The sequence below is a fragment of the Chaetura pelagica genome, unplaced genomic scaffold (genome assembly GCF_000747805.2).
Source record: "Chaetura pelagica isolate M959 unplaced genomic scaffold, ChaPel_1.0 scaffold108, whole genome shotgun sequence".
Taxonomy (NCBI): Eukaryota; Metazoa; Chordata; class Aves; order Apodiformes; family Apodidae; genus Chaetura; species Chaetura pelagica.
The window spans coordinates 157,247-184,316 of NW_009970718.1; the positions used below are offsets into that span (position 1 = coordinate 157,247).

The window sequence follows — 27,070 nt, forward strand, 5'->3', positions numbered from 1 at the left end:
AGCAGGAAATGTTCACTTTTATTTTAAAAGCATTTTTGTGGGCTGTTGAGTCATAGGGAATGCAGAAGTGATACATGTTGATACAGACTGAGATGAGTATGGTGGGACACACTTGGTTGTTCATTGATAAACTTTGTTGTCAGTTTCTTATGTTTATGTTTGTAAATTCATCTGTGAAAGCTGCATATGACAGCTGGCTTAGATAGGTGTATTGCAAATATGAAGATGATGGTGAATTCTGAAAGGCAAAGGGATATAATACAATAAAAACAAATACAGCCTGTAGTTAGTGCAGTACATACATCTCAAGGCCAGCATGCATTACATTGTATTGCGTTAGTGAGAGTCTTCTTGCGTGTTTATTCATTTTATACCACTGTCAGCAGTTAAAGTTACTCCATCAGTGGTGTCATATGGATCTGGCTTGCAACTTTGGCACTGTAACATTTTCATTGCAGCTGCCTCTGTAGTGGTATAATGCCTAATCACAAGATAAAGTCATAGATGATAAAGCATAGCTGTAGTTTTGGACTGGGAGAAAAGCTCACATATCTGGTGTTAGTTTCAGGAGATCTTTCATTTGGAGTCACCAAGCCAGAGATGTGAAGTTATGTAGACAAGTGAATGTCTACATAAAACTACAGTGTTCAGGATGTACAGCTACTGTTTTTAGTAGCCTTTGAGTCATTGAGAGTATTAACAACTTGGTGATTTTTAAATTATTTTTGTAGTTCAGTTCAGAACTTCATTCCCTCTGTGCTAGTCAAAATCGTTTAGAGGTTAGGGAACAAGTGAATTTCCAGAAAGGCAACTTTGAAAATTGAGGATGTTGGCCATTCTAATAGCAGTTTGTGCTTGAGACATCACAGTTGATGTAGTTTCTAAAGGCAGAGTATATCATCTACCTTCATAAGTAGCAAAGTTAACTGTTTGATACTAAACAAAGTGACAGAGAGCATGCACGTGACACTACGCTCATCTTGAGCCAAACAAGAATTTAGAGTTTTGTTACAAATCATATGATTTGGGTGTGTGGGAAGAAAAACCAACCAGAAACCAAAACAACAAAAACCAAAAAGAACAACACTCCTACATTTTGATGTCAGCAAAATTGAATGATCTATTTGTCAGCCGAGTTTTAGTTTGGTTGTGTGCATTTGATTATAAAGTGTTTCTTTCTGTAAAGAAATGTCATCTTAAATTGTTGGTAGAATCACTCAGATTAAGATGATGTTGTCTTCAGCAGTGGAGACAGAAAACATTGTTGAAGCAGGGAAAACATAATTCCATCTGAATTAAAAGGAAAAGTAACTACACCTTGACTTCATCAAGTGTTTTCATGCATGTAATTAAGATATTCATGGTCTCTTCTGGCAGTGAACACTTTGGTTCCTTTGTATTGATGTTGCATACAAGCAGTTGTAAGCTTACAGAAATGACTAATTTGTTTGTGCTACTCAGTTGATGGGAAGCAATGTAGCTGATCCTTACTGCTGAAGCAGGTCTTGAAGGTTGAGCACCATCTGCTTGTTTCTGGTGATAGTTTCAAAGTGTGAAAACAGGATTCATTTTGGAATTTAAGCCACTCTTGGTAATTTGCCCAGAAAATATATGGGTGTTATCTATAAAAATCTTGCCTGAAAAGTTCTGTATTATGTACTGCTTTCTTCTTAACATTAATTGAAAACAGAGCTATACTAATTTGATGGAAGTCTACATATTCAAAGTCATCCCCTGACTGTCCTCTGTATTTCAAGGCAATGTAATTAATTGATGACTGTTAGAAAAAAGAACCACAATAGAATTAAATAATCTCTTAATTACAGAATAGTCCTTGTTTCTTGAATGTAACATTTATAGTATTGCTCCTGTTTGTTTCTAAACTGACATCAAAGGAAATGTGCCTGTGGTTGTATTTTTATTTTAAAATCTTAAATGCTTAATTTATTATTTAAGGAAAAATCTGTCTTGGAAGAAATTGATGTGATTGTAAATAGCCTGCTAGATATTCTGTTAAGGACCATACTGGAGATCACCAGCCGACCACAGCCGTCAGGCTCTGCTATGCGCCTCCAGTTTCAAGATGTGACGGTGAGTTTCTTATAATGAAGTATCTCACAACTGGTTGGAATACTAGATTTGTGTCAATATTGTCTTTATATTGTAATGCACAAAGTTAAAATTTTATGTCTAAAACAGAGAATGAGAACAAAGAAAGTTTTTCTTGCATTTTAATAATATTCAGTGGAAATAGTAGGGTTTTTTCCATTAAGTGTATTTATAAATTGTGCCAAAAAAATCAACCCAAAAAGTAAAACTTCTTTTGAAATTCTTTCAGGTTAATAAATAGATAATTATATTTGTTTTTTTGATAAATTTAAGTAGCTTCCTGAAACCTGCTTTTAAAATTGAATTCCTGAGAATGGAAGAGTATCAACTGACAACATTTTACCTTCTAGAATGCATACATTTTGCATGATGAAATGGCTCTAAAACTGCCTGCAGAATCTGTGCTGCTACCTTGTACAAAGCCAGTTTTATTAATTGAAAGGTGTTTTTCTGGACTGAGCATTTGAGCTTAATTTCTATCACGTGAAGTAGAGCAAAGAGGATGGATTTACAAGATTAACGAATTACATATTGGGCAACCTGTGTCACAACTCATGCAAATCAGAAGATTAAAATTCAGACATTTTCAGGAATGCCTATGACAAGCTTGGACAACACAAAATGAAATGTTATTTTGCTTTGTTTTCAGCAAGGTTCCCAGCAAGGTTTTGAAGGGCAAATCAGTTCTAATATAGCAAGGGATATGACTGCGATGCAAGATGAAGGGGTAACATTTTGTGCTGAGAACATAGTATGCTGTGTGATTTGCCATCTCGTTATACGCTTAATTAATTAATTGTCCATTTTTTACACTGCAACAGTTTTTGTTAATGAATAGATGGTTGCTTTTCAGACCAGAATTTCCTCTGAGATCAAACACTTCAGAAAGCATTTAATGGCTGTGGAAGAAATGTGCTGTTGGGTTGTTTGTTTCTCTCTTTCTTTTAACCTTATTCCACAGAGAACAAATGTTATATGAAGTGTTTTACGGAGTTGACTAAGCATTGTAAGAAGATAACACCAAACTTTAATCATTGTGATTCAGCAGAAATGTACATCTAACAATTTAAGTTCTTTTTCTTTAAATTACAAAATTACAGATGTACTCTCTGTGGCTCATTGAGTCATTACAAGAAAATCTCAGCTGAAGTATGGGTGGTAGTATTAGACTGTTAGTGTAGCAAACATCTGAGCCTATTCGTTTCTTCTGATATATCCACTTTCTTGCGGATTAGGTTTTTAGAAAACACCGTGACAGTCTAATTCTTTCACACCATCCAAAAATTAGACTCTGAAAGTGCTTTCAAGCTGCAAAATTTTATGCAATAGAAAAGCCCTGTCATTGTCACCACAAGCATCTCAGAGAATACTTAGTGTGGAAGTGACTCACAGCACAGCATAAGGCAATTATATACATTTATGTAGAAACATCATGCAGTACAGGCTTATGGCAACACACAGAGCCAGATTCTTGGAACTAATTGTAGAGCAAGTATGATAAAGTACTCAATGTGAGTACAGCAGTAGAGTCTGTTCCAGTGTGATATCATTATTTCAAGCTGCATATATAATAAAATATTCTTTGTGAGATGTGTCATGGCAGCACACTGGATCCATTTCTGTCATACTTTTAAATCAGATATAGTCTTACTTGTGGAAGTAATCCCAAACTCACCTCAGTGTGATGTTCTAGGCCCAGGTGTCACTGTTTTTCTTCACAAAGAACCCACATAAAATCAAACATCATCAGGCTGTGCACTGCTATGACTGCATCATTTGTTTGATCTCAAATAGTTTTGGTACCTTGGCACCATTTCGGTTTGCAGTGAGGAACCTTGTTAGATGGAAACTTGCAAGTTGCGATGCTTTAAACTGAGCACAAAGAAGACATGGCTGCGGAGTGTCAGGGTCACAGATGTTGCACTAACAAATGTTAATGCAGTGATGTAAGTGGAGCTTCTACCTTAGGATGTCAGTGATTTAGTTGGTTGGATTTCCTTAAGAAAAATGCTTTGGCATATGAAGAGTTAGAAGAAAGCAATCTAATTAAAACAAACCTGTATTCATTTCAGATCTTGGAAGTTCGATCCCTCAGAACCTGAATTAATTGCAATTATTTAATTGTGAGCTCAATGTATTTTAATAGTTGTGCTTCTTAGATAAGATACAAAAAGTTGTTTTAGTATTCTACCTAAAGGAATCAGATACACTGCTTGACTTATGATAGTAATATTGGATCCTAAATGTGTTTTATGAAGGTTTCTATGTGTTTGGATTTTGCTTTTGTTTGTGATTCGTACGTACCCTTTGACAAATGAGGCTCAACAGTCATTGTTATTTTTTTAAAACCTGTGTGTATAGCTATCTACTTTTGAATTAAAAGCTCAAATTTAGAAGTCAGTTAACAACTAGCTGTAACTGGTACCTGTTTATGGCTAATCTGTCAGCTATAATAATACAGCTTTCTGTAATAGACTGTAATTTTTATGCACTACTATAACTTGAAGTAAATGTGGGAATGTAGAAGGAAGGTGACTATAAAGGACTGCTTAAAATGCTTAAGCAAAAAGGAAGATATTCAAAAGCTTCATAATCAAAATTTGTCTCTCAAGCTAGCAGTAGTTAAGCTTACACCCTTATTTATTTGCTGTGCTTGATTTGGTTGATTAGTGGTCTCAGATTTTATAACTGGAATAAAAGTCCAAAATTTGTGTCTATTTAGATGAACTTACTTTATGCTAAATGGGATGATAAAATCATATTGAGGCTAGAAGGAAACAGAGTATCTTAAAAAGTAACAATAAAAGAGCAAAGTATTTTTGTTTTCTGAAGAGAATGTGATATGGTTGGAAGTAAATTTTCACATATTTCCAAGATAGCAGCTGTAAGCTTGATCCAGAGGATGAAGATTAAGAAACTTCGTAGCCTTAGGGTACTGTTTTGAGAATGCTGTGTTCATTGTAAAAAGACCATTGTTTTACAAGGAGGTAATTAATATGGAATAATTACTTCAGTGTAGAATCTTAGTATCGGCAAGATAATTACTTTATCAGCATGTTGTGAGTGAAAGCCATACCTCACACACCACCAAGTATACAAGGTATGCAAGTGAAATAGACCTTCCCGTGTAAAATTCCTGTAAAAATATATTCCTTTTAAAATCTTACATTCTGTTTTTAATGACAGGAAAATCTTCCCCAAATTTGACTTGACAAAGTAATGGAAGACATAATTTTAAAGTGCTGCTATCATAACTGTTTTCCCAGTCTCATTCTCTGATCCTGGTAGACACAAGCCAGAAGTGTATTTCCTATTATTTAACAAGCTTGTAAGATTGCAAAATTGTTCATTTTAAGCACTGGAATACAATCCAGACCTTTCACTCTTTTCTGTTTTCATCTATTCTGCAGTCAGACCACATTGATACCATTGAGTGTTTCTTTCCATTTCAGAAGTGAACAAGCAGGCAGGAGAGGGAGAGAGGGAGATCCTATTCCTTCCGTAACATGTTTTTTCATTTGATCACCTGGAGATGTCCAGTTCTGTTCCCTGCTCTTTAGTTCCTGAATCCTGTGCTGTTTGAAGGACAGCCTTGCAAATGTGTGTCAGCAGAGCCAGTAGGGATCTGTGTATCAGTCCAGTAAGTCCCTCAGCTGTCCCCTGGAGCACCCATTTTCTGGAGTCTGGTGGAGCATGAATCCAGGCGACAGCACTACTTCTGATCAAAACATTTTCAAAGGTGGTTCAGCCCTACAAAGGAGTTTTCTTTTTGACAAATGCTGATTGTGCAATGAAAAAAATGTTTTGAAATATTCCCAGCCAACTCCATTAATGTCTTCCCTAAAGGAGAACAATAGTATTCTTCCCAGAATTGTTGCAAAATATTTTTGTTTATGTTTGTTTCAAAACTGAGTTGACTAAGAGGTTGCAATTTTTGCAATCTAAATAGTCTGTTTTAAAGCAGATACAAGGGAAATAAATCACAAATCAAAATTTTACTGGTTTAGCCCTTCTGGAAATATTTAAAGTAGTTTTTGCTAAGCAAGTAAACTGTATTTGGGGGAAAATATGTTTTTTTTAAATGGAAGGAAGTTCATAGCTAAATTTCTCAAAATATGGAGTCCAAGCCGGATTGTAAATTAATTTCTCTTACATTTGTTACATATTTTAAAGTGCATATAATATGACAGTTTAAGCTCAAGTACAGAAGACATTATAATCTGTAATATTTCTATTCTTGGCTTATTTGAACAGGGGGAATTTGTCTCCTGTCTGTTGTCCCTCTTGCGACAAATGACTGATAGGCATTATCAACAGCTTCTTGATAGCTTCAACACAAAGGAAGATCTGAGGGTAAGTAACAGAATTGTCTTTGTGTTTGTTAAAGTCTCTTTTTTATTTCTCTGATTTATCTCCCTTTGAGGTATTCCTGTTCATTGAACACTTAAGTATTTAAATGCAGTCTATTTTTCAGATGAGCTAACTTTTGCACAGGCTTTCACATGAGCTCAGATCCACTCTTATGGTGCTGCTAGGATTCTGTTGTCATACAACTACAGCACACAGAATAGGGATTGGGATGGGGGGATGACTATGTAATTGTTTTAAAGCTGCAAACTTAGCCTCCAAGCCTATTTTAAAGATGGTGTCAATCTAAGGTTACACAGTTCTTCTTCATTCTTCCTGTTAGGCAATTGGGCTTTTTTAGTTTATGGTATTTGTTTATGTATTAATTCATGAAATTATACATGGCAATGGCAAACACACAGCTTGAGAAATTAATATTCAACTAACTCCCCTTTTTTCTTAATCGTGCAGCAAGTCCACTGGCAGGACAACCTGTCAGACTTGTAATATTTGTCTGCCCAGTTTGTTCATGGAAGAGAGTAGCTGCAGAGCTCTTTCAGGGCAGCTTCTACCAGTTTCATGAATGCATTTACTGGGTTCATAGAGATATGCCATTTTTATTTCCTTTTTGGAGCTGGAGATTGGATTTAAAAATCCCAAACAACCAAAATCATTAAGTTCTCCGGCATAAAGATATAAACTAAGACTTTGACTCTCCTAGACGCTGAAAAACTTATGTTGTATGAAATTTGTTCCACACAAGAGATTTTGAGTAATCATTTATGCCCATTCAGCCAGTGATTCTAGATAGGACAGTAATCAAGTCCTACTGTGACAGTATATTTCTAGATGTTACTCTTAAAATGCCATTTAATAAACATAAGATCTGCCCTGAAAAGAGGAGTACAGTTAGGGTGCAACTTCAAAACTTCAAACTTTCCTTATATTCCTGGTATCTGTTTAGAGCTGTTCTGAAGCGAGCATATCATTCATGAGTTCATTTTCTTTGTAGTGAGGTGGTCATATTGAGCTTGAAAGATAGAAAATGCTGTTGGATAGTTATCTCTACCATGCCTCAAGAGTACTACCTAGGACTTATACAGGCAATTTTTAGTCTATATTGTGGAACCTAGGCATCTTTTACTGAAAACATTTTCCCTTTTGTTTGAGTTCTGATCAGGTCTTTATTCCTGGCTATAAATATTTGTATTTCCTGGAGGTTTCAAGCTTGATTTCTGTTTGATGTATCTATGAAATACAGTGTTGAGTTTATTCAGATTTTCTTTCTTCTAGAACATAAAAAAGCTTTAGAATTAATCCTTGAATGGTGCTTGATTTGACACATTTATACTCCCCCCACTCACACACTCTACTATTATACAAAGACATATCGAAAGCAGCTGTAGCCAGTGTCATCAACTATCAAAATAGAGGTCTTAAGAACTCAAGTCCAGAGTTTATTTCTATTCAGATCTCATCAAATCAGCATCAGCTCCACCAGTCATTCATTGACAGAAGGTTGATCATAATTAATGCAACATCCCTTTTCTTCTGAATCTTAAATAATATAAGATTTTGGAGGTTTTTCCCCTAATTTGGAAATACTAAATATCACTGAAATGTATATAACTGAGAGGAAGAGGGGAAGATGAGAGCCAGTGTGCGAGGCTGATGCGCTGCTGTTAATCATGAGGTGATTGTGTCTAACTTAGGCCATCTAGACCATCTTGCCACTTTGTGTTTTTCTGCTTTGTTTGCCAAATGTGGAGCTTCCTTGATATTTTATATTGCTTTGAGATATGCTTCTTAGGAAATGACATCAGTATGAGTAAATGAAGATTCAGAAGCTGTAAATATCTGTGATAATGCTTTTTTTGTGTGTGTGTGAGGCATTTTGAGAGGTTGAGCTAGTAGCTATAGTTCATCTTGTAGCTAGTACGTACTTTGGAATTTAAGTTTCAGTGGTGACTACTATCAGCTTGCCGTGCTTTCTAATTCTCTTTTTGCCCCTGGTCGGTGATGTCAGAGTGGATTGGGTCTTCCCTAAACCACATTACAAATCTGATACGGGCTTCCCAAGGGACTTACCTGAGTGTAACCCAGGCCTTCAAATTGCTGTCTGCTGTGCTTTTTTGCTTTGCCTACCTCTTCTGATAATTAAATGTCTATACTGAATTGATATCACAAGGTATTTTTTCTTTCTTCTCAACTAATTCTCAAGGCTGCTGTGTCAAGTGCATGCATGAATGCGTGTTTGCAAAGCATTTATGATCCTATTAAAAAAATACCCTCACCAAACCACTTATCCAAACAAAAATTCACTCATGAAAGTACTTGTAAAAAGGGAATGAAGATTGTTGTTCTTTCTGTCAAAATATATAGCAAAATGGAGACTTTGGGCAAATGACATCTACACATTTTTACATGACATGTAATCAAGTGATGCTTTAAACAAGTGGTTGCTTATGGAAATATTTCCCCTATTTTGTAATCATATTAAGTTTAAGTAAATGGCATGGTGACTTTTTATTTTAGTCAGTTCCTAAAGAGAGATCAGTTTTTTGCAGACAAAACAGAACAGACAAAAAAAAAAAAATAAATATATTTGAAAACATGCAAATGAAGAAAGAAAAAAATATCAGGAGATTCATGTCTGAGTGATAGCACCAGAGACTATCATCACTCACTTTTTAAAACATTGAATTTATAAGGCAGTAATTTTAAATGCTTCCTTTTATCTTGCAATATTATTTTAAAGATATGCTCCTTTTGCTTACCACAAAATACCATCTTCTTCTCGTAAATATATTTTATAGCAATTTATAGAATAGAAGCACCTTGTAGGCGGATATTTACTGCCACAAAAAAAGCTCAGATACAGTTTATGAGAAAAGGTAACAGTGGAAATTATAAATAGGAGAAGTGAGAAAGTGAATGAGAAAACCAGTTAGCACAGTGCAGCTCTTATCATAGCAAGGTGGGTTTGGTTGATATGTGTGATTTTTTAAATTAATAGATTAAAATAAGATGAAACAAATAGATAAGCACCTGCCAGAAAGCCTAGTTTTTATCCATTGGCAGTGTATCCTACATAATGTGGCAGAATAGATGGACAGGAGAGAGCTGGTGTAAGAAAAGGTAATATTTCATGGGTATGGGTGTAAACCTTACTAGTTCTGTGATCCCTCTCTTCCAGTTAAAGGAGCCTGTGCAGGGTAAGGTGGGTGCCAAAGTGCAGTTTATTCAACTGCTCTCTTCTAATGCCATCTTGAACACTGACTGTGTGAGGTCCATGGACATGGGGAATGTTTCTGATGGAGAAGCTCAGTTCCAGCCACCATCCTTCACCTGCTGTGCTGGGACATCTGCTCATGTATGGGACCTCTGAAAGGATGGGTGCTGAGGCAGAGAGATAGCTTTTAAACAAACATTTTTAAACAAACATTTTTTAAACAAACATTTTAAACAAACATAAAAAGAAATGGTAAACGAAAGAAGATACGGGAAAAGAGGTGTCCACAGAATGAATGAGTTGTCTGGGCAGAGACAACTCATTGTCAATCCATTTTCTTTCTTGTGGACACCTTGGCTCTCTGAAAAAAAAGCTCTAGGATGCTCTACAAAGACTTGATAAAAAGTAGTTTAATAACACTGCAGCACAAACCAAAGCAGTGGATGATCAAGTAATTAGCTTCAAAGTGGACTGTTGACCAAAACGAAAATGTTTATATAGATGCACCCTGAGAGATCCAGTTAAAAGTCTGACTTGCTTTACAGAGGATTTTGCATGTGTACAAGGAGATGTGAAATAAATTCTGAAGCAGTTTTTGTTAAATGAATAGATGGTTTTCAGTCCTTCAGAAGGTCATGCTTCTCACTTAATCATAGTTGGATAATTTCATCAAGAAAATATTACTGGTAGAGGAAACTGAACTGTAATATTGTGATATTATTTAAATGGTGTAAGATAGTACTAGAGCTAATATAGTCTAGGTGGAGTATTAAGAAATGTTATTTAGAGCATGTAAAAGGACAGAATTACTCCCTTGCTGTCTTTTATGATAGAAGACATATGAGACATTCATGATCTTTGCACTCAACCAACCAACCAACCATTAGTTCACTTATATGGCCCACCAAAATGGTTTTTGGTGTTAAAATCTGTTATTTAATCATTAATGATGTGTTCAGCAGAGCTGATACTACTATGGAAGACAGTAGTCCAGTGCAAATGAAACAACTCAAAATGTAGTTACAAAATTGATCTCTCATGAATGGTAACTCATAGTATGGTCTTGTGACATTTAGACCGTGAAACAAAAAAAGCATCATGCAAACAAAAAAGCAATTGCATTGTGCAAAATGCCAGGTGTTGTAATGCTGATCCAAAAAAAAAAAAAAAAAAAGCATGGAATTGCTGTGTTGGAGGTGGGTCCCTTGGGAGTGAACACTGACATTTGAGTATTGATGAACAGCACTGACACATGAAGGATACCAGCACATAAATGGCAAAGTATCAGATTAGTCAACTAGCATTTTACCCTTTGGTTATTTTCACTCTTACAGTGGATTCCTGGGGAAATGTATTACCAAATAAACCAAAAAAATGAACAATAAAAAATAAAAGTTACCCACAGGTTAATTCTGTTAATAGAAGCTCATTAGTTGTGTCTTGAAAATCTTCCAACTGACTATTTTTTCTAAATTTTTTTTTAATGAGTTACCTGTTTTTTTCAGTTAGATTTCATCTTTGAGTTATACTGCATTTTGTTCTTACTTTTTTAACATGTACTGTAACAAAGAGATGTTCCATCTTACTCAGGCTTTTCAAATCCACAATTTGTATTTAATATCACTTACCACTAAAATAATTACATGGTTTTCTATTTTTTTTTTCTGTTAAAATGAGAAATTATTAGCCTGGTGGTAATGATTCAAAATGTAATACCAGTGTCTACATATTTGTTTTAAAGTTTGCTTGAAAAAAAACCAAACAATAGAAAATTATATTTTTAGCCTAGTTACATATGGAAATTAAGTCTTCCTCTCTTTGTATCATTCCTATCTTGATGAATTTTGAACATGCTGATACATTTCAGCAGGCTTTGGCAGTGGCCCATGGGTCTCAAAGGCACTAAGTTTACACCTCATGCAGCCCCTGGATTTTAAGTTGTTAAGCCATTGCTTTCCTTATCATCAGCAAGTGTCTGGTCTCTTTAGTTTAACAGCTAGTCATTTTGGAGCAGTGCTGCTCCCTAAAAGAAGCAACGTGCATGGTGTCTGGACAACAGATGAAATAAAAATAATGTATGAGAGAATCTGGGACCTCATTGAGAGGTGACATACACCAGCATTCAAGCTGCAGAGATTACAGCTCAGGGAAGCAAGGTAAACCCCTAAAGAATAAAAGAAGCAGACGGAAATGTTGAACTTCAGCTGAGGGACAAAGCTGTAGGAAAACAGCCTGGAACAGATGCGATGCTCATAGAGCTACTTGGTTATCCGTAAAGCTGGTCACCTGCATTCAAACACTGTGTTGTCTGCAGTGATTATCATTTATACTTTTTAATACAGTGACTTTTTTGACATCTTGCTTAGAAGAGAGGTTTTCTCTTTTATGTAATCTCTGTTGGGTGGGTGCAGGGATCTTAGCTGCCCTTCCTGAATTCATCCCCCTTTACAGTGATTCTCTAATGAAAGACATCTCTTGTGCAGTGCCCATCATTTTCACTTTGATAGAAGCACTTGAGAACATACTGGTGTTCAGAATGTGGTGTTTTGGGCTAGCTCTCTGAAAGTGGTGTGGGCAGAATCAACAAAGCATTTCAAGGTCAGGTGCCACACTGATTCTGTTAGGCAAGTTACATCACTTGCCTCATGCTCTTCATGATGTCAACAGCTCCATTTTGCTTACTAACAAAATGCTGGCTGGTCTATACACAATCCAGATGGGCCATTACAAGTGCTACCCTTGTTGGTAGCTTTATTTGTGAGAAGAAAATCTGAAAAACTGTGCTGAAAGGAGTAGTTTAATTTAGCATTTTATTAGTGACTTAAATGATATAGGAAATGACAATGCTAAAAGCTCTTAAGCAGTGCTTCCTACATGCAAAGTAGCTCACGTGTTCACTATTTTTACAGATTCAGCAAATGAGGCAGAATGGTTAAGTGACCTGCACAAAGACAGACAGACAGCTGCAGTTAACAGTTCGGAGGCCTCAGCATCATATTGAATTCACTGGTCTTTGCAAACCCAATGGGAAAGTTGTTCTTGTGCACTCTTTCTCTCTCCCACCAAGTAATGCCACTTTTAGAATAAATCTTGAAAGTGATGAAAACCTGGCATGATTAAGGAGATAGTCAGAACTCTGTAGTGTTTGCGAAGTGCTTTTTTGATTTGCAGATTGTTTTGGGGATCACATTTCTGGAAATGTATGGGTGGAAACCAAATGCATCTTTGACATTTATCTTATGCACTGCTGTCAATCAAATGGCACATTAATTATTTTTCTCCTCTTAAATAAATTAAATTAAATCAAATCACTATTTAAATCTTTCTTAGGGAATAAAAAAAATGAAAAAATATTCAGAGGTGTATCTGTGTTGAAAATAAATGCATTTTTGCTATTTCTATAATGATTTCTTGTCTCTGAAATATATTTAAAGCTCACTGCTTTCTTTAAAGCAGCAAAGACATATGACTGCTTCTTTTCCTTCCAAAGGATTTCCTGCTGCAGATTTTCACTGTATTTCGGATACTAATACGACCAGAGATGTTTCCAAAAGACTGGACAGTGATGCGTTTGGTTGCAAACAAGTAAGGCATTTTTAATATTAATAAAAATATGGGTAGTATGCAAAGAGCATGGTATAGATACATAAAGTTATCTGATTATGTAATAAAATTCAAAATGTCTTTTATAATGCTGGCTGCAGTTCTCCATTTTTTTAATTTAAGATTTTAAATCTCTGGACTTATTTTACATGACAGATTCATGATACAATCTGTAATTCTTTCTATTCTGGATTTTTGTAAGAACATATAACTGAAAATCGAGAAACTTTTACAGAGTGAAGCTGCCAAGCACCAGTTGCTTTGTTTTCCAAGTAGCAAATGACAATGCTCAACAGAACTTAATTTCAGATCGGTTTAAATGCTGAGTGGATAAAGATGTGTGCTCCAAAGAAGAAATTATCTGCTGTGTAATAACTTTAGCGATGGTTTTGCATGTTTGTTAATTTAGTGCTTGTCAGAAGAACCACAAATTAAAAAACATAGATCAGGAAATGAAATAGAGCCCAGGCAACAGTACCACAGGGTTCAAAGTATTGCCTAGTGATACTCTGAGATATAATCTGCCTTTGAGCCATTCTTTCTCTGCTCAGGCCTTATTTTTAGAGAAACATTTAGAAAATGTTCCCAGCATTTCTGAGAAATCATTACAAGGGCCTGAAACTACTGAAATGTATTTCACCTATATCACTAGCTATTCTTTTTTATAGCTTTAGCTTTAGATCAGGTAAGCCAGCTAAACAGTCCACATTAGTATACAGACACTAATGTCAGCGGAGGAGAGGGTTTGTATTGGGCAGACCTAGAAATCCTGAATTTAGGATTGACTTCAACCTTTATGGTACATATTGCAGTGCCTGATGGAAATTGTTTTTTAGGCTGTGTTGTGACTGCTGGCTTCAAGGAGAATTTAAATACATGGTGCTTTATGGACCACTAGTAACAATTTCTTGCTTTAAATTTCTACCTAGAAAGGTTGGATCAGATGATCCTTAAGGTTCCTTCCTATCTGGCATTCTGTGATTCTATGAATTTAGCAAAACTTTTGTTCATAGACTCACAGAATGGTTTGGGTTGGAAGGACCTTAAAAACATCCCACTAGATCAGGTTGCTCAAAGCCCCATCCAACCTGCTCTTTAACACTTTCAGGGAGGGGGCATCCACAACTTCCCTGGGCAGCCTGATCCAGTGTCTCACCACCCTCACACTCAAGATCTTCTTACTAATGTCTAATCTAAATCTCCCTTTTTCCAGTCCATCCTCTTGCTACAAGCCCATGCAAAAAGCCCCTCCCCAGCTTTCCATAGGCCCCTTCAGCTACTGGAAGGCTGTAAATAAGGTCTCCCTGAAGCCTTTTCTTCTCCAGGCTGAACAACCCCAACTCTTTCAGCCTGTCGTCACCAGAGAGGTGCTCCATCCCTCCAGTCATCTTCATGGCCCTCCTCTGGGCTTACTCCAACAGTTCCATCTCCTTCTTTTGTTGGGTTCTCCAGAACTGGACACAGTACTCCACCAGCTTCCCTGGGGTGTTTACGATATATATTCGTTTATGTGTGCATGTGGGTATGCAAGCATCATTGTATTTGTTCAAACTTTGTCATGACTTATAAAAACAACGTTGTTTGGTCATTTTCATTCCTTCACGTGGTATTGGTAATGTTGCCCAGTTGGGAAAAGAAATTGTTAATAATCAAATAATAGATATGGGTTTTGTTTCTCTGTATGATATTAAAGAAGATACGGCTTATACAGGCCTGCATCGGGTAATCATGCTTGAGAAATAAATTGAGAAACACAGGAAAGAGGGAAAAAACATAGAAACTTTTAGACTAAAAAGATAATCTAAGAAATTGTTATCTATTCCAGAAACAGCTGGCTTGGCAGATGGCTTTGAAACAGCTGACATGTACAAAACTAAGATTCAGGAATGACTTTGGCACGTATTTCTTAGGCTAGGGTTGTTTAGATATACTGAAGGTTATGATGCTGTGTTCTGCAAAAGGAATATTTACTTGCACCAGTATTTTCGTTAGCATCATGTCTCCTGTTAGTAATCCATGTCATGTTGCTTCTGACCGTCTAGGAGGTGACTCTATGTCCAATTCTGTCAGGTGGAGAAGATTGGCAATAACTGCTAGTGGGAGCTGGCCATGGGAAGCCAATCAGATCAGCTAAATGAACATGACAGCACACAATGGCAGAAGCATGGCTGCCAGCAAATGGGCTGTAAACTAAAATTTACCAATTCAACATTCCATAATTGCTTTGCTAGGCAATTGTTCCTTTGTGGAGTAACTGCTGGTTTCCTATCAGACAGGGGATTGGTCAGGTGTACTAAAAAGTGTGGTGTGAACCGAAGGCTTATCATTCCTTTGTTAGATGCTATGGATTAGTTTCTGTTCCTTTTTGAGGCAGAATAAAGAAAATCCACTACTGTTCTTGCCTCAGGTGCTGATCACTAGTTTTTCCAAAGCTGTTTGTGAATGGAATCCTTCCTTTCACTTGTGTCCTCCACAGCCATTGCAGTGGCTGCCTTCCTTCAACTTCAGTGTTCAAATGTACAGAGCCACAGAGTTCCAATTTTGCTTGGGTTGTCCCAACCCAAAACCTTTTAAATGCAAAGGGAAGAGACAGAGCCAAGATGAGAAATGAGGGCACTGCCTGCACCACAGACAGGAGCAGGTGCTTGCTGTTCTCCCTGAGCTTTACTTGATGAGCCAGAACTCTGAAGGCAGAACTTCTTGAACTCCCTGTTGCTCTGTTCATGTCTAAAAGGTAAAACTAGAAGGTCTGGTTCATCTTTTTAAGACCAAAATCAAGCAATCTGTTAACAGCATGTCTTGCTCCTGCTTCCTAGGACTAAAATGGCTGCCATGTTCCCTGTGTCAGGTGGCCGCCTTCTCAGCTGTCTGGGATTCAGCCTGAGAATGGGTAGTTTTTCTGAAGGCAGTGTCTGTCTTGGGAGCTTCACCCATCAGTGCAGTCACATCACCAGCAGCACTGTCTTTTCTCTTCCCTGTCCCTAGAGTGATATAAAATTCGAACTGTCTGGTATTTGCAGGAAGAGAGATCTAGCCTGTCTAGTGAAGAAATGAGTCCTAGCAAGGGTATAATCAGACAATAAGCTTTTCCTGGGGGGGAAAATATCTTTTTTTTTTTTTTTTTCTTACTTATGTATGCAGAACTTCAATTACCTGAAATATTTTTGGGTCTTAAAATGCTAGAATTCTTTCAATATATAATATTTATATTTCAGAAAATCGCTGCTGCCTGGCTAGTAGAATTTTTTCTTTCTTGTTGCAGTGTTCTCAGTAATTATGTAGCATCTGATACTTTGATGCTGTCTGGGATAAAAAAACAAACCCAGAAGGTACTGTAAGCTCAAGAAGACAAACTGTAACTACCCAGAATTAAGATAGTTCACAATGACACGTGTAGGATCTATAATTCTGAGTGCCTGGCTGCCTAACATGAGAAAGTATTAATGCTAGCATTCTATAAATTGCTAAGTGACTTCCAAAATTTGAGAAATAAAGTAAGATTTTGAAAGGCAGACTTAGCACTAAAGCAGAGGAGCAGATCTTTTTTGAAATGCGTTCTGTGGTAGAAGGAGAAGAACATTAAAAAAAATAATCCTTCATGTTTATTAGTGTCTAGCAGTTGAGCAATGAGACAAATTAACTGTTTAAAGCTGTGTAACAATTAGCTCTATATTGAGCTAATCAGCATACATTCAGTAAAGCAAAATAATTATGGTTATTTCTTTTTCTAACATGGATGTTACTAATGAATGACAAAAATGTAATTTTATATATACTGTAGAAAATACAGTTTTAATTTCTTTCATTGAAGGGACAGACTTACTTTCTAAATCAACTAGGTGGTAAGCTATAGCTGGCTGGCCCTCTAAGTAAGGCGTCTATATGTAACTCCAAATGAACACCACATAATGTAGGAAGATGTCTGAATCAGTTGCCTAACGCCAGAGAGGAATCCAAAATTCTGTAACAAAATATGCCAGAGTTAAATTAGAGTGTTTGAACAGACTCAGCTGAGCTCCAGGTGTGTCATGTTTCATTAACAATTGAGGAGGCTGTTGGAGAGCAAAGTGAGTTTCTATTACTTGCTTGAGGAATGGTATGATATTTATAACGTACTGTGCCTATGTATAATTGAGCAATGAACTAATTTTCCACTGTTCTTGGTATGCAAGAAGCTTTAATTTTCAAGATCTGTGAATGATTAAATATGTATATCCTTGCAGCATTTTGATGAATGGCAGAGATGCTAGATCATACAATTCTCAATCTGAATTTTATAAACACACAAGAATGGATGTATGAGTTATTATTTCTAGTAAAATAATTGATCTCTAAAGTAAGATTTGTTATAGTGTGTTGCTTTTACTAAAATCCAGAAGATATCTACTGACAGTTGGGCATAGGGACTTTAAACAGTGAATTCTTTTGGTTATCTAATTTAGTAATGACTGCAAGACATTATTATTTTTTAAAAAGTAATTCAAACAGAATACACAGTAAAGGAAGACATCGAATTAGAATTAGTTTCATCATTATGGCTGCTTTGAAGAATCCTGTTAGCTCTCATGGTGTGGGAGTCAGAGACTCCTACAATGAACAAAAATTCTTACTTTTATGTAATATGCAGTGTTGCTAACAATATTCTTCCTTTCATGTAATACAAAATGTTGCTAACAACTGAACCTGACACTCAGTGCACCACAAGAAGCATGTATATACATAGGTTAGCATGTAAGAATAGGTTTATATACATATAACATTGGATATATACAGATATATGTGGCTCTAGGTTTATTACATTAACTTATGAAATATGAAAGAAACTTTTTTCTGTTCAAACCCCTCTGTGCTCAGAAAGATTTCACTCTGAAATAGCAAAGGATGAAATGAGAAGCTAGTGTTATATATTTGTCCTCTATCAGAATGGAAAAAACAAAAGCTTTCATTTTCTACCATTGGCTACCCAGGCAAAAGCCAAGTCACCATAGCACAGTCTAGACAGCAAACCACTTGTTGAACTTCTGGAGACTGCCTTGGATTTTTCAAACCATTTATTACAGAAGAGTTTGTTATGAAAATTTGATGGAAAAGCCACCCTTTGAAAAACATCCTGATTGAACCTTGGGTTAGCATTCTGTGTTTGAGCCCAGAACGATTTAGTAGCTAAAAGTGGAAGTTTTTCTCCTGTAAAAAGAGTCAGTGGTTCTGAACAAATTTGTGGCAGATGGTAGGAGGAGGAAAAGCAAATCTTTTTACAAACTTCATGTTTTCTAGTTTGGTACTTAAATGGATTTTAAATAAATCTTGTTGTTGTTTTGAAATTGTTGGCTGGGAAGCAAGTTGGAATGTGAATATTGTACTGGATCAGGCAGCTGTCCATCTGGCTGCTGTTTCTGCTTTCTGCATTTTTGCCTCTTTTTTTTTTTTACTAGAACCTACATTATAAAGAGGACACCTGATGTTTCCTTTCTTACCTGAGTTTGGTTTCTCTTCTGGATTCAGAATAACAGCTTGTGGGTCAAAGAAAAGGGCTTAATCTTTCTAAGTTCAGTTTTGAAGGTTTTTTTACTACAACATGTATACTCTTACTCTACAGACCCACATTTTATCAACTGTTTAGTATGTCTTTGGCTTACCAAATAAATCAAAGCTGAGCTATGTTGCTTTTTGCAAGAAGTACTTGCATTGCAATTACTGCATTACCTCAGGAAAAGTCTGAAAAAAAATTTGCTAAAAAATTGTGCTGAAGATTTCTTGTCTAATTTTATTCTCGTAAGAATTTAAGCAGATTTTTCTCTTCAGTTTCACCTGCCGTGGAAGGAATGGAGCAAGAAAGTAATTGTCTCAGACATAAACAGAACTCTGTAATGTAAACTTGGCAGTATGGTTGCAGTTCTTGAGATCTTCTGAAATTCTTGCTTGCTTGCAGTTTTTCAGGATTTTATTACTTTGGACTTGGATTGAAATTCTGTACAGCAATAGTTCTGATGAACTGACCTTTTCTATCAGAATATCTTCTTGAATTATGCAAACTATTTCCATTTTGTGAAATACATGGGCTGTAAATTAAGTCCTGCACAATAACAAGAGTGATGGGACTCTCTTATCTGTGCCTTCATTCTTAGCTTTGCTTAAATTACAGTTTGTTAATGTTTCACTTTGTCTTCTGTGCTGCAACAGGGATTTCTGTGTACACACTGTAACTTCCCATTGTTGGAAAAGTGGGGTAAACTATAGAGATGACTGCTAAACATGGAACACTACTTGGATAAAAAAGCTACAATATAAAACTTCAGAAAATAATATATATGAAAATGACATTCAAGCAATGGAACTGGGAAGAAATGAAACTTGAGACTTAAGCACTGGAACAGGCTGCCCAGAGAGTTTGTGGAGTCTCCTTCACTGGAGACATTCAAAACCTGCCTGGACACGTTCCTGTGTGATGTGATCTGGGTGACCCTGCTCTGGCAGGGGGGTTGGACTAGATCTTTCGAGGTCCCTTCCAACTCCTAGGATTCTATGATTCTATGATTCAGCATTCTAAAAGCAGTCCCAGACTTGGCTGTTACAAATGCTCAGACACAGCAAATCCAAAGTTGGTTAACATAGAATTATTCAGTGTTGTGAAGATGGAAAATATTATACCTGTAAAACCATATATTTCTGTTATTATATTTAATAAAACATACTTTGTCTTGAATGCATTGCAAAAGTAGTTCAAAAAAGAAGTCGTAAGTATGGAAAGGGAACCAAATTTTAGTGTCATAACAGCATACAGGTCCACAGCTATGTTCACAGAAATACCAGATGTATTAGTAGTAGATAGATGCTAATGAAATGAACTATGTAGAGATAACCTTTTTCTCAGAAGGTCTTTAAACAGTTGACTATTATAAAATACATGAGTGTAACAGCAAAAAGATCACCGTGTTGGTCTTTTTTCCTCCTCATTAAGCACCTGCTACTGACTCCTTTCAAAAATAATTTAATGGTTTATATGTTTTTTTGGTTTGACTAAGTATATTGAGAGATACAAGTGCTGCAGAGGTTAGCTTGAAGGGTTGAATCACTGAAATAATCTTTTTGATCAGTTATTTTATATAGAACATCTCTTTTCAACACACATTCTTACATCATGCTACTTTTACTGATATTTTTCTTCTTATTAATGTGCATGTTTTCTGTCAGTCGTTGCTGTTAGTCAGATATTTGTATATGTTTAGAATGTAGTATTTAATGCCACCTTACATGCTATGTCTATTTCTTCCTTGGAAAATTGTCTGGCTCTGAGTATTAAATATGAATTTCCACTTAATTAAAACTACTGTCTTTTTAATTCTTTTCTTCTCAGTGTGATCATTACTACAGTCTTGTACCTGTCGGATGCCCTTCGTAAAAACTTCTTGAATGAAAACTTTGATTACAAGGTAGAGTAAATGTATCAAACATAAGATAGATGCAATAGCTGCTATGTTATCCTGTGGCTTGGTTGGTTGTTACTGAATTTAGCTCCAGCATCTAAGCAGCTGGAACATATACTAAATCAGGAATTTCAAATATTCAGTGATTGTGTTTTCTTAAATACAGAACTGTTTTAAGAATCAGGAGTGCTGCAGGAGTTTTTAATTCCTTATTTTTTATTTTGTTATTTCTATGTCAGACTACTTATTCAGGATTTTTACATAGCAATTGTTTGGATTATAGAAACTAATTTTATTAATTTTTATTTGGCATTATCACAGCAAGGAAAATTATTCCAGTTTTGATTCCATGCAAATCTATAAAAACTACAATAATTACTACTGTAATTTGTCTCAAGAACAATTAACATGCTGCGTAATTGATTGAAAACAGAAAATAATTTCACTGCATAAAGATGTTTTAGTGAATACCTCATATAGTGAGATATGGCACCTATGATAATCTACAAATTACAGAATGAGGCTTTTAAGATGCATATGAGAAGATGTAGGAATGTATCTGAAAAGACCCATTCCTGTGGAAACCTAGAAGAATATTCTGCCAACCAAGAGACATTCATCTAGTTGCTTCATCACAGAAAGTGTAGAATTTCCTTCCTACAGAAGACAGCAAGCTTATGTTGACTTCCAGCAGAGTTTTGGGTGCTACTCTGAAAATCCAGACTCCTGCCAGAGAGATTGGTGGGAATACAGATTTATCTACTTGACATAAGTGGACATATGGAAACCTTTCCTATATGAAGCTCCACAAGTTCAGAGGCTAAAGCTGAAGAAAGAATTCCCTGTAGACAAGACATCTATGCTCTTTAAACTTGCTTAGCAATGTTATTACTATCTTGCAAAACTACAGTGGCTGGAATAGGGCTCCCCCTACACTTCTTTCTTCTTCCTGCCATGGAGCATCTATAATTGGGATATAATAATTAATATTTTAATGTATTTAAAATTTATGTTTAAATTTATCTTGAAATATTCTAGGTAGAAGATTCAGCATCTGTTTTTTATAGCATGTGCAAAAAACATCTATATATTTGCAATAGGCTAACAAAACCTGGCTTCAGTTTTGTCCAGTGAAGCCTGCAGCAAATAAGACTTCCAAATAATATCACAAAGTAGGATGGGCCAGAGAATGTCAATTCTGTTATGTGATAGCTTCTGAGTTGTGGGGTTTTTTTGTTTTGTTTTGGACTTAGAGGCATAACTTTTTGTAGTCTTCTATTTAAATATAACAAAAAAAAATGTTTTCAAATTTAGGAGGTAAGGTATTCTGGTTTGGAGAAGGAAAAGAATTATCTGCAACTCTGAAACCTTTGCATTGAAGAGTCATAAGATGTGTAAAACAGATGCATTTCTACTGGGCATTTTGGGATTGGTGAAAAGTATCTTTGCATGCAAAGAAATTTAGTTGAAAACAGTTTGAGTAATTTATTAGTTGAGACTAGAACAAGTAATGTGATTTGAAAATTTGCATCTTGAATGCTCATAAAATGGTGGTACTGAGAAGTTGAAATAACCAAATTCCATATGCTTATTATAGATATGGGATTCCTACTTTTTTCTTGCTGTCATTTTTATAAACCAGCTATGTCTGCAACTGGAGATGTTCACACCTTCCAAGAAGAAAAAAGTTTTGGAAAAGTAAGTACTGTTGTAAACTTCTAGAAAACTGTAATTAATCAAACACTTCTCAAAATGCAAGGCATGGGAGGTTGCAGAAAAGCCTACCTAAAAGATAATGGTAACAGTGTTTCCATTGACTAGAATAAGAGCTGGCTCTGGCCCTTTTTATATGTCTTAAGAGCTGATGGCAGTCTTTGCAGAAGTGCTGAAATTACTTCAGATATTGGGACCAAAACAGCCATGTTGTAGCAGTGCCAACACTAGTTTTCTGTTCATGCAAACTGGTTCAGGTGTTTCTGGCAGGTACTGCACTGGATGAATTAACTGTATGTCTCTAAGCTAGAGCTAACCTGTTTGTTCTCAGAGAGGGAAATACAGCATATTACTGCAAAAAAAAAAAGCCAAAAAAACAAACGGCTTTTACTTCACCGCTGCATTACTGATGGCATAGCATTTAGAAAGAACTAATACTTTTGACAATACTGCAAATAGATTTGGGGTTAGGAATCTGATTCTAACTGAGTAAAATGGAAGGAGCAAAAGTTTGGAAGAAATAATCAGTTTTAACTTAGCTTTATATGGGCTACATTTCATTTAACAATGTTAAAGAATGGCACACCAACTGGATTTTCTTAAATGATCTTTCACTGGTTTTCTTTCTTTTTTAATATATTGCAGATATGGTGACATGCGAGTAACAATGGGATGTGAAATCTTTAGCATGTGGCAAAATTTAGGTAAGTAATTAAACACATCATCAGTAGTTCAGAAAATGAAAACTAATTATTGTTTCTTCACCTATTAAATACACTTACCAACGAAAAAGGAGTTGTTGATGATAAAGTTCACGTGAAGTCTTGATTCAGTTTTAGGTAAGCCCTAATCTGTAGTCCCACTCTTTATAGCTAAATTCAGCTTTCTAAGCCTTGACACTGTATCTGACCTATCCTTGCTTCTTCAAAGAGGACTGAAAGAATACTATCAGGGAAAATTAGAAAAGAAAGTACTGCTCTTTTTGGGCAGAATTATTATGCCTGGAAATATACTTATCTTCACAATTTTATTTCTGTTGCCAAACAGTTTAAAGAACAGACATATATCTTAATTCTGAAGCTCTCTTGAGTTGCTGGATTTACATCAAATCTTCTCCTAAGTCCTAGTTGCACTAAAATATAAAGGCATAAACGAATCGGTGACTGATGTATAAATGACATATTGGACAACACTTAAAAAATACATGCTTGGATATAAACTTAGGAACAGTTTTATATTTATAAGCAGTAGCTGTGCAAACTGTTTCAAAGTATGAGTCTCAGAGGAAAGAAAATGTTGTTTAATATAAAAAAGGTTAAATTAAAAAATCAAATTAAAATACTTTAAAATAAAAGCTTTGTAGAAGATTTGAACACTATGTTTGACATCTCTACATTTCAGTAGTTCAATAATTCAGTTCATTGGAGGGCTCATTAAAGTTATGAAGACCATGGGTGGTTACTGAGATACTGTGACCTCAATTCTGTAAATCTTTTTCCCAGTAAGACCTGTAGTTGTAAAAAACAGGGTCTTTCTGATCAGTCTGTACTAGAAAGAGAAATGTTCAAAGTAAGAAATATTTGCTTATTAATATCTTGTTAGTATTTGTTATGTAGCATATTTCACTTTGCTTACTCATTCGGAGCACCTCTCTGAATTATTTGGATACATGATGAGTATTTCTAAACTGGTGTATCAAGGGTCCACTCTTGGATCCCATCTCCTTGCTGCATGCTAGGATAGGACCTTAGTGTGTGTCATCTCCCCACTCACATTGTTTTCTGCTGAATGGAAACTAAATGTGCAGGCAGGGAGGGAATTATAATGCTTTTCAACAGGGCTGAATTCTGTGGGGTACAATATGGAGTTAATCTGGTAATGTGTCCTATTAGATACTGTAGTCAGGATATTTCCATTTAGCTGGTGTTACGTTGGTCAGCATTTTATGGTTCTCTTAGCAATAAGACTCAGCTTAAGCCTTGATCTTCGTACAGTCATTTTCTATGGATATTCATCCTAGGATATTAACAGCAGAGGCAATTTGGGATTCCCTTTACACAAACACCAAACATTTTGGGCTTAAGAAATTAGCCCATGCTGTGGACATGATGGACATGAAACATGGACACAAGATTAAAAATCTGTAGGCATTGGAGTGCAATTTTTCTTAATTCTTCAGGTAGAACTTGGATTGCTCAATAGCTCACAGGTCACCCAATTCAAGTTTATTTTCATTTTAGGGGAACACAAGCTTCACTTTATTCCAGCACTGATTGGCCCCTTCCTGGAAGTAACCTTGATCCCTCAGCCAGACCTGAGGAATGTAATGATTCCCATTTTCCATGACATGATGGACTGGGAGCAAAGGCGAAGTGGCAACTTTAAACAGGTACTGTATGTGAAGCCATTTGTTAAACAAGATTGAATTTCAAGCACTTCAGAGAGTGCTGGTCCCAACCATCGGTGGTTCAGTGTGGAGAAGGTAGTCATAATATTATACCTGTTGGAAAGGATTTAACAGGTTTTCCCTTTTTACTCTCTGTAGGGGTAGTAAGATTCTCCAATCAATGTTATCATGTTAGTAGTGTAAGATGAGGGATAAAATCTATGACCTGCTGAAGCAAATAGCAAAACTTGAGTTGTTTTCAACAAGGTGGATTGTGGTGTTGTGTTTTTCAGCTCTGCTTTACAGCGGTACAGACTACTGGTTACATAGGACTGAACTAGCTTCCTTTCCAGTTAATATGAAATAAAGATCAGATGGTCCTTATGAGGAATGTTCTTCTGCAGGAATCCAAGTATTCTTGCTGCTCAGAAACCTTCTTAACAGGCTAGGAAGGAACGATCAAGTGTGCCATCTGCTCCCACAGCTCCCACTCAGTTCATTCAGACTGCCTCAAACCATTTCTCAGTGCCCTCCTTCCTGCTGCTTCGAATGAAGGAAAGCAAAAGTATTTGAATTACTCCCAGGCAATCATAATGGTTAGGGTGGGAGCTGCAGCTGAAACACAAAAATAACTATTAAGAACGGAGGAATGCATGTGATGTAAGTAGGTAGCTTTTCCCTATTAATATATAAACTTATTGTTAAAAATCAGTGTTGAAATGTTAACAAGGAGTGAGAAGGAAAAAATTCACTTGTTCTGCTTCTCTGTGTTCTCAGCTTGGGTTTAAATGTAAATTGTAATAGATTTATTCTCCAATGAAGTACCTTGACAACAGCTTGGTTTCTCTCCTAGGTTAGCGGCTGCTAATACATTACTGCTGAAAAGAAGCTTTGAAATATTAACACACAGTGTAGCTTCACCTCTAATTTTTTTATGATCAATACACTTAAGAATATGCATTGAAGGAGTCCTTAGGCACCAGATATGGTCTGTAAGTTTCTTTGATAGTGAATACATAAATCCAGCAAATTTGATTTTTAACCAAATAAATTGAGAGGTAAGGAAGGTTGGGGAAGTAAGTCTGAGCCCCCAGGTTGTCTGAACAGTACAGACATTTATAAAAAAACAATTTATAAAATATGGAGTCCACATCAGAAAAGATGATGTTTTAATTGAAGTCTAAGAAAATGGCTTGTGGCTACAGCCCTGCAGCGAGAATTCAGGCAATTTATTTGGGCTGTGTGATTTTTGTCTGACTCCATAAATAGATAACTGCCTTAGCAGCAGCAAATGCTATCCAGCCTGTAGTTTTAAAGTCACGTTGCTCAATTTAAATTAGCTCCCTCCCTCAAAAAAAAAAAAGCAAAACACCACCCCATCAAAAAAAGAAAACCCCACAAACCTTGGGAACTATAACAGCTTCAAAGAGATGAAGTGACTTATCAGATTTGCATGATTGACCAGTAATTCAAAGAAATACATTTAGCAAAGTCCCTTGCTGACTCCATAAATAGATAACTCCCTTAGCAGCAGCAAATGCTACCCAGCCTTAGTTTTAAAGTCACGTTTGCTAATTTAAATTAGCTCCCTCCCTCAAAAAAAAAAAAGCAAAACACCACCCCATCAAAAAAAGAAAACCCCACAAACCTTGGGAACTATAACAGCTTCAAAGAGATGAAGTGACTTATCAGATTTGCATGATTGACCAGTAATTCAAAGAAATACATTTAGCAAAGTCCCTTGCATAAAAACAAATCTTTCCTCACTTTTCTCATTAAAGGAAAAAGAAGCTGTTTACACCACACTTATATGTTGCAGGTGGAAGCAAAACTGATTGACAAACTGGACAGCCTAATGTCGGAAGGTAAAGGTGACGAAACCTACCGAGAGCTCTTCAACAGTATGTGAGTAATATGTTTATATTGCGCTAATTCCTCGAGTTCAGTTGGTTGTGTCAGATGCTAATGTTGTAGAGAAGTAAGGCTTAAAACAGCTGTGAAACTCATTTTTTTCCTTTCTTTTTTCGCCCTGAAAATCTGAGGAAGAAAACATGTTATGGTGTTGTATGGTGTCTGTAAAGTCTGGCTATACCCCTTCCTTGCACACAGCTATAATTGGGAAAGGCTAAATCTGTTGTTTCACAGAATGTTCTTTTTCTCAACCTACTAATTTTAAAATCAGAAAAGCAAGAAAAGCTTCATAATTGCATACAGTGCAGGTAGAGCTCAAATGGAGTGTTTTGAAAACAAGGCATG

At 36.1% G+C, this 27,070-nt stretch overlaps 1 protein-coding gene across 1 annotated transcript in view; it reads left to right on the forward strand.

Moving 5' to 3' along the window:
• DOCK4 (dedicator of cytokinesis 4) overlaps positions 1-27,070 on the forward strand; it is a 172,069-nt gene that overhangs the window by 100,275 nt on the left and 44,724 nt on the right. Inside the window, exons 26-33 of the mRNA XM_010006294.1 lie at positions 1,957-2,091; positions 6,364-6,462; positions 13,179-13,273; positions 20,646-20,721; positions 22,313-22,413; positions 23,074-23,132; positions 24,669-24,817; positions 26,634-26,719. Coding sequence (XP_010004596.1) covers positions 1,957-2,091; positions 6,364-6,462; positions 13,179-13,273; positions 20,646-20,721; positions 22,313-22,413; positions 23,074-23,132; positions 24,669-24,817; positions 26,634-26,719 — 800 coding nt within the window. The remainder of the gene's footprint in view (positions 1-1,956; positions 2,092-6,363; positions 6,463-13,178; positions 13,274-20,645; positions 20,722-22,312; positions 22,414-23,073; positions 23,133-24,668; positions 24,818-26,633; positions 26,720-27,070) is intronic.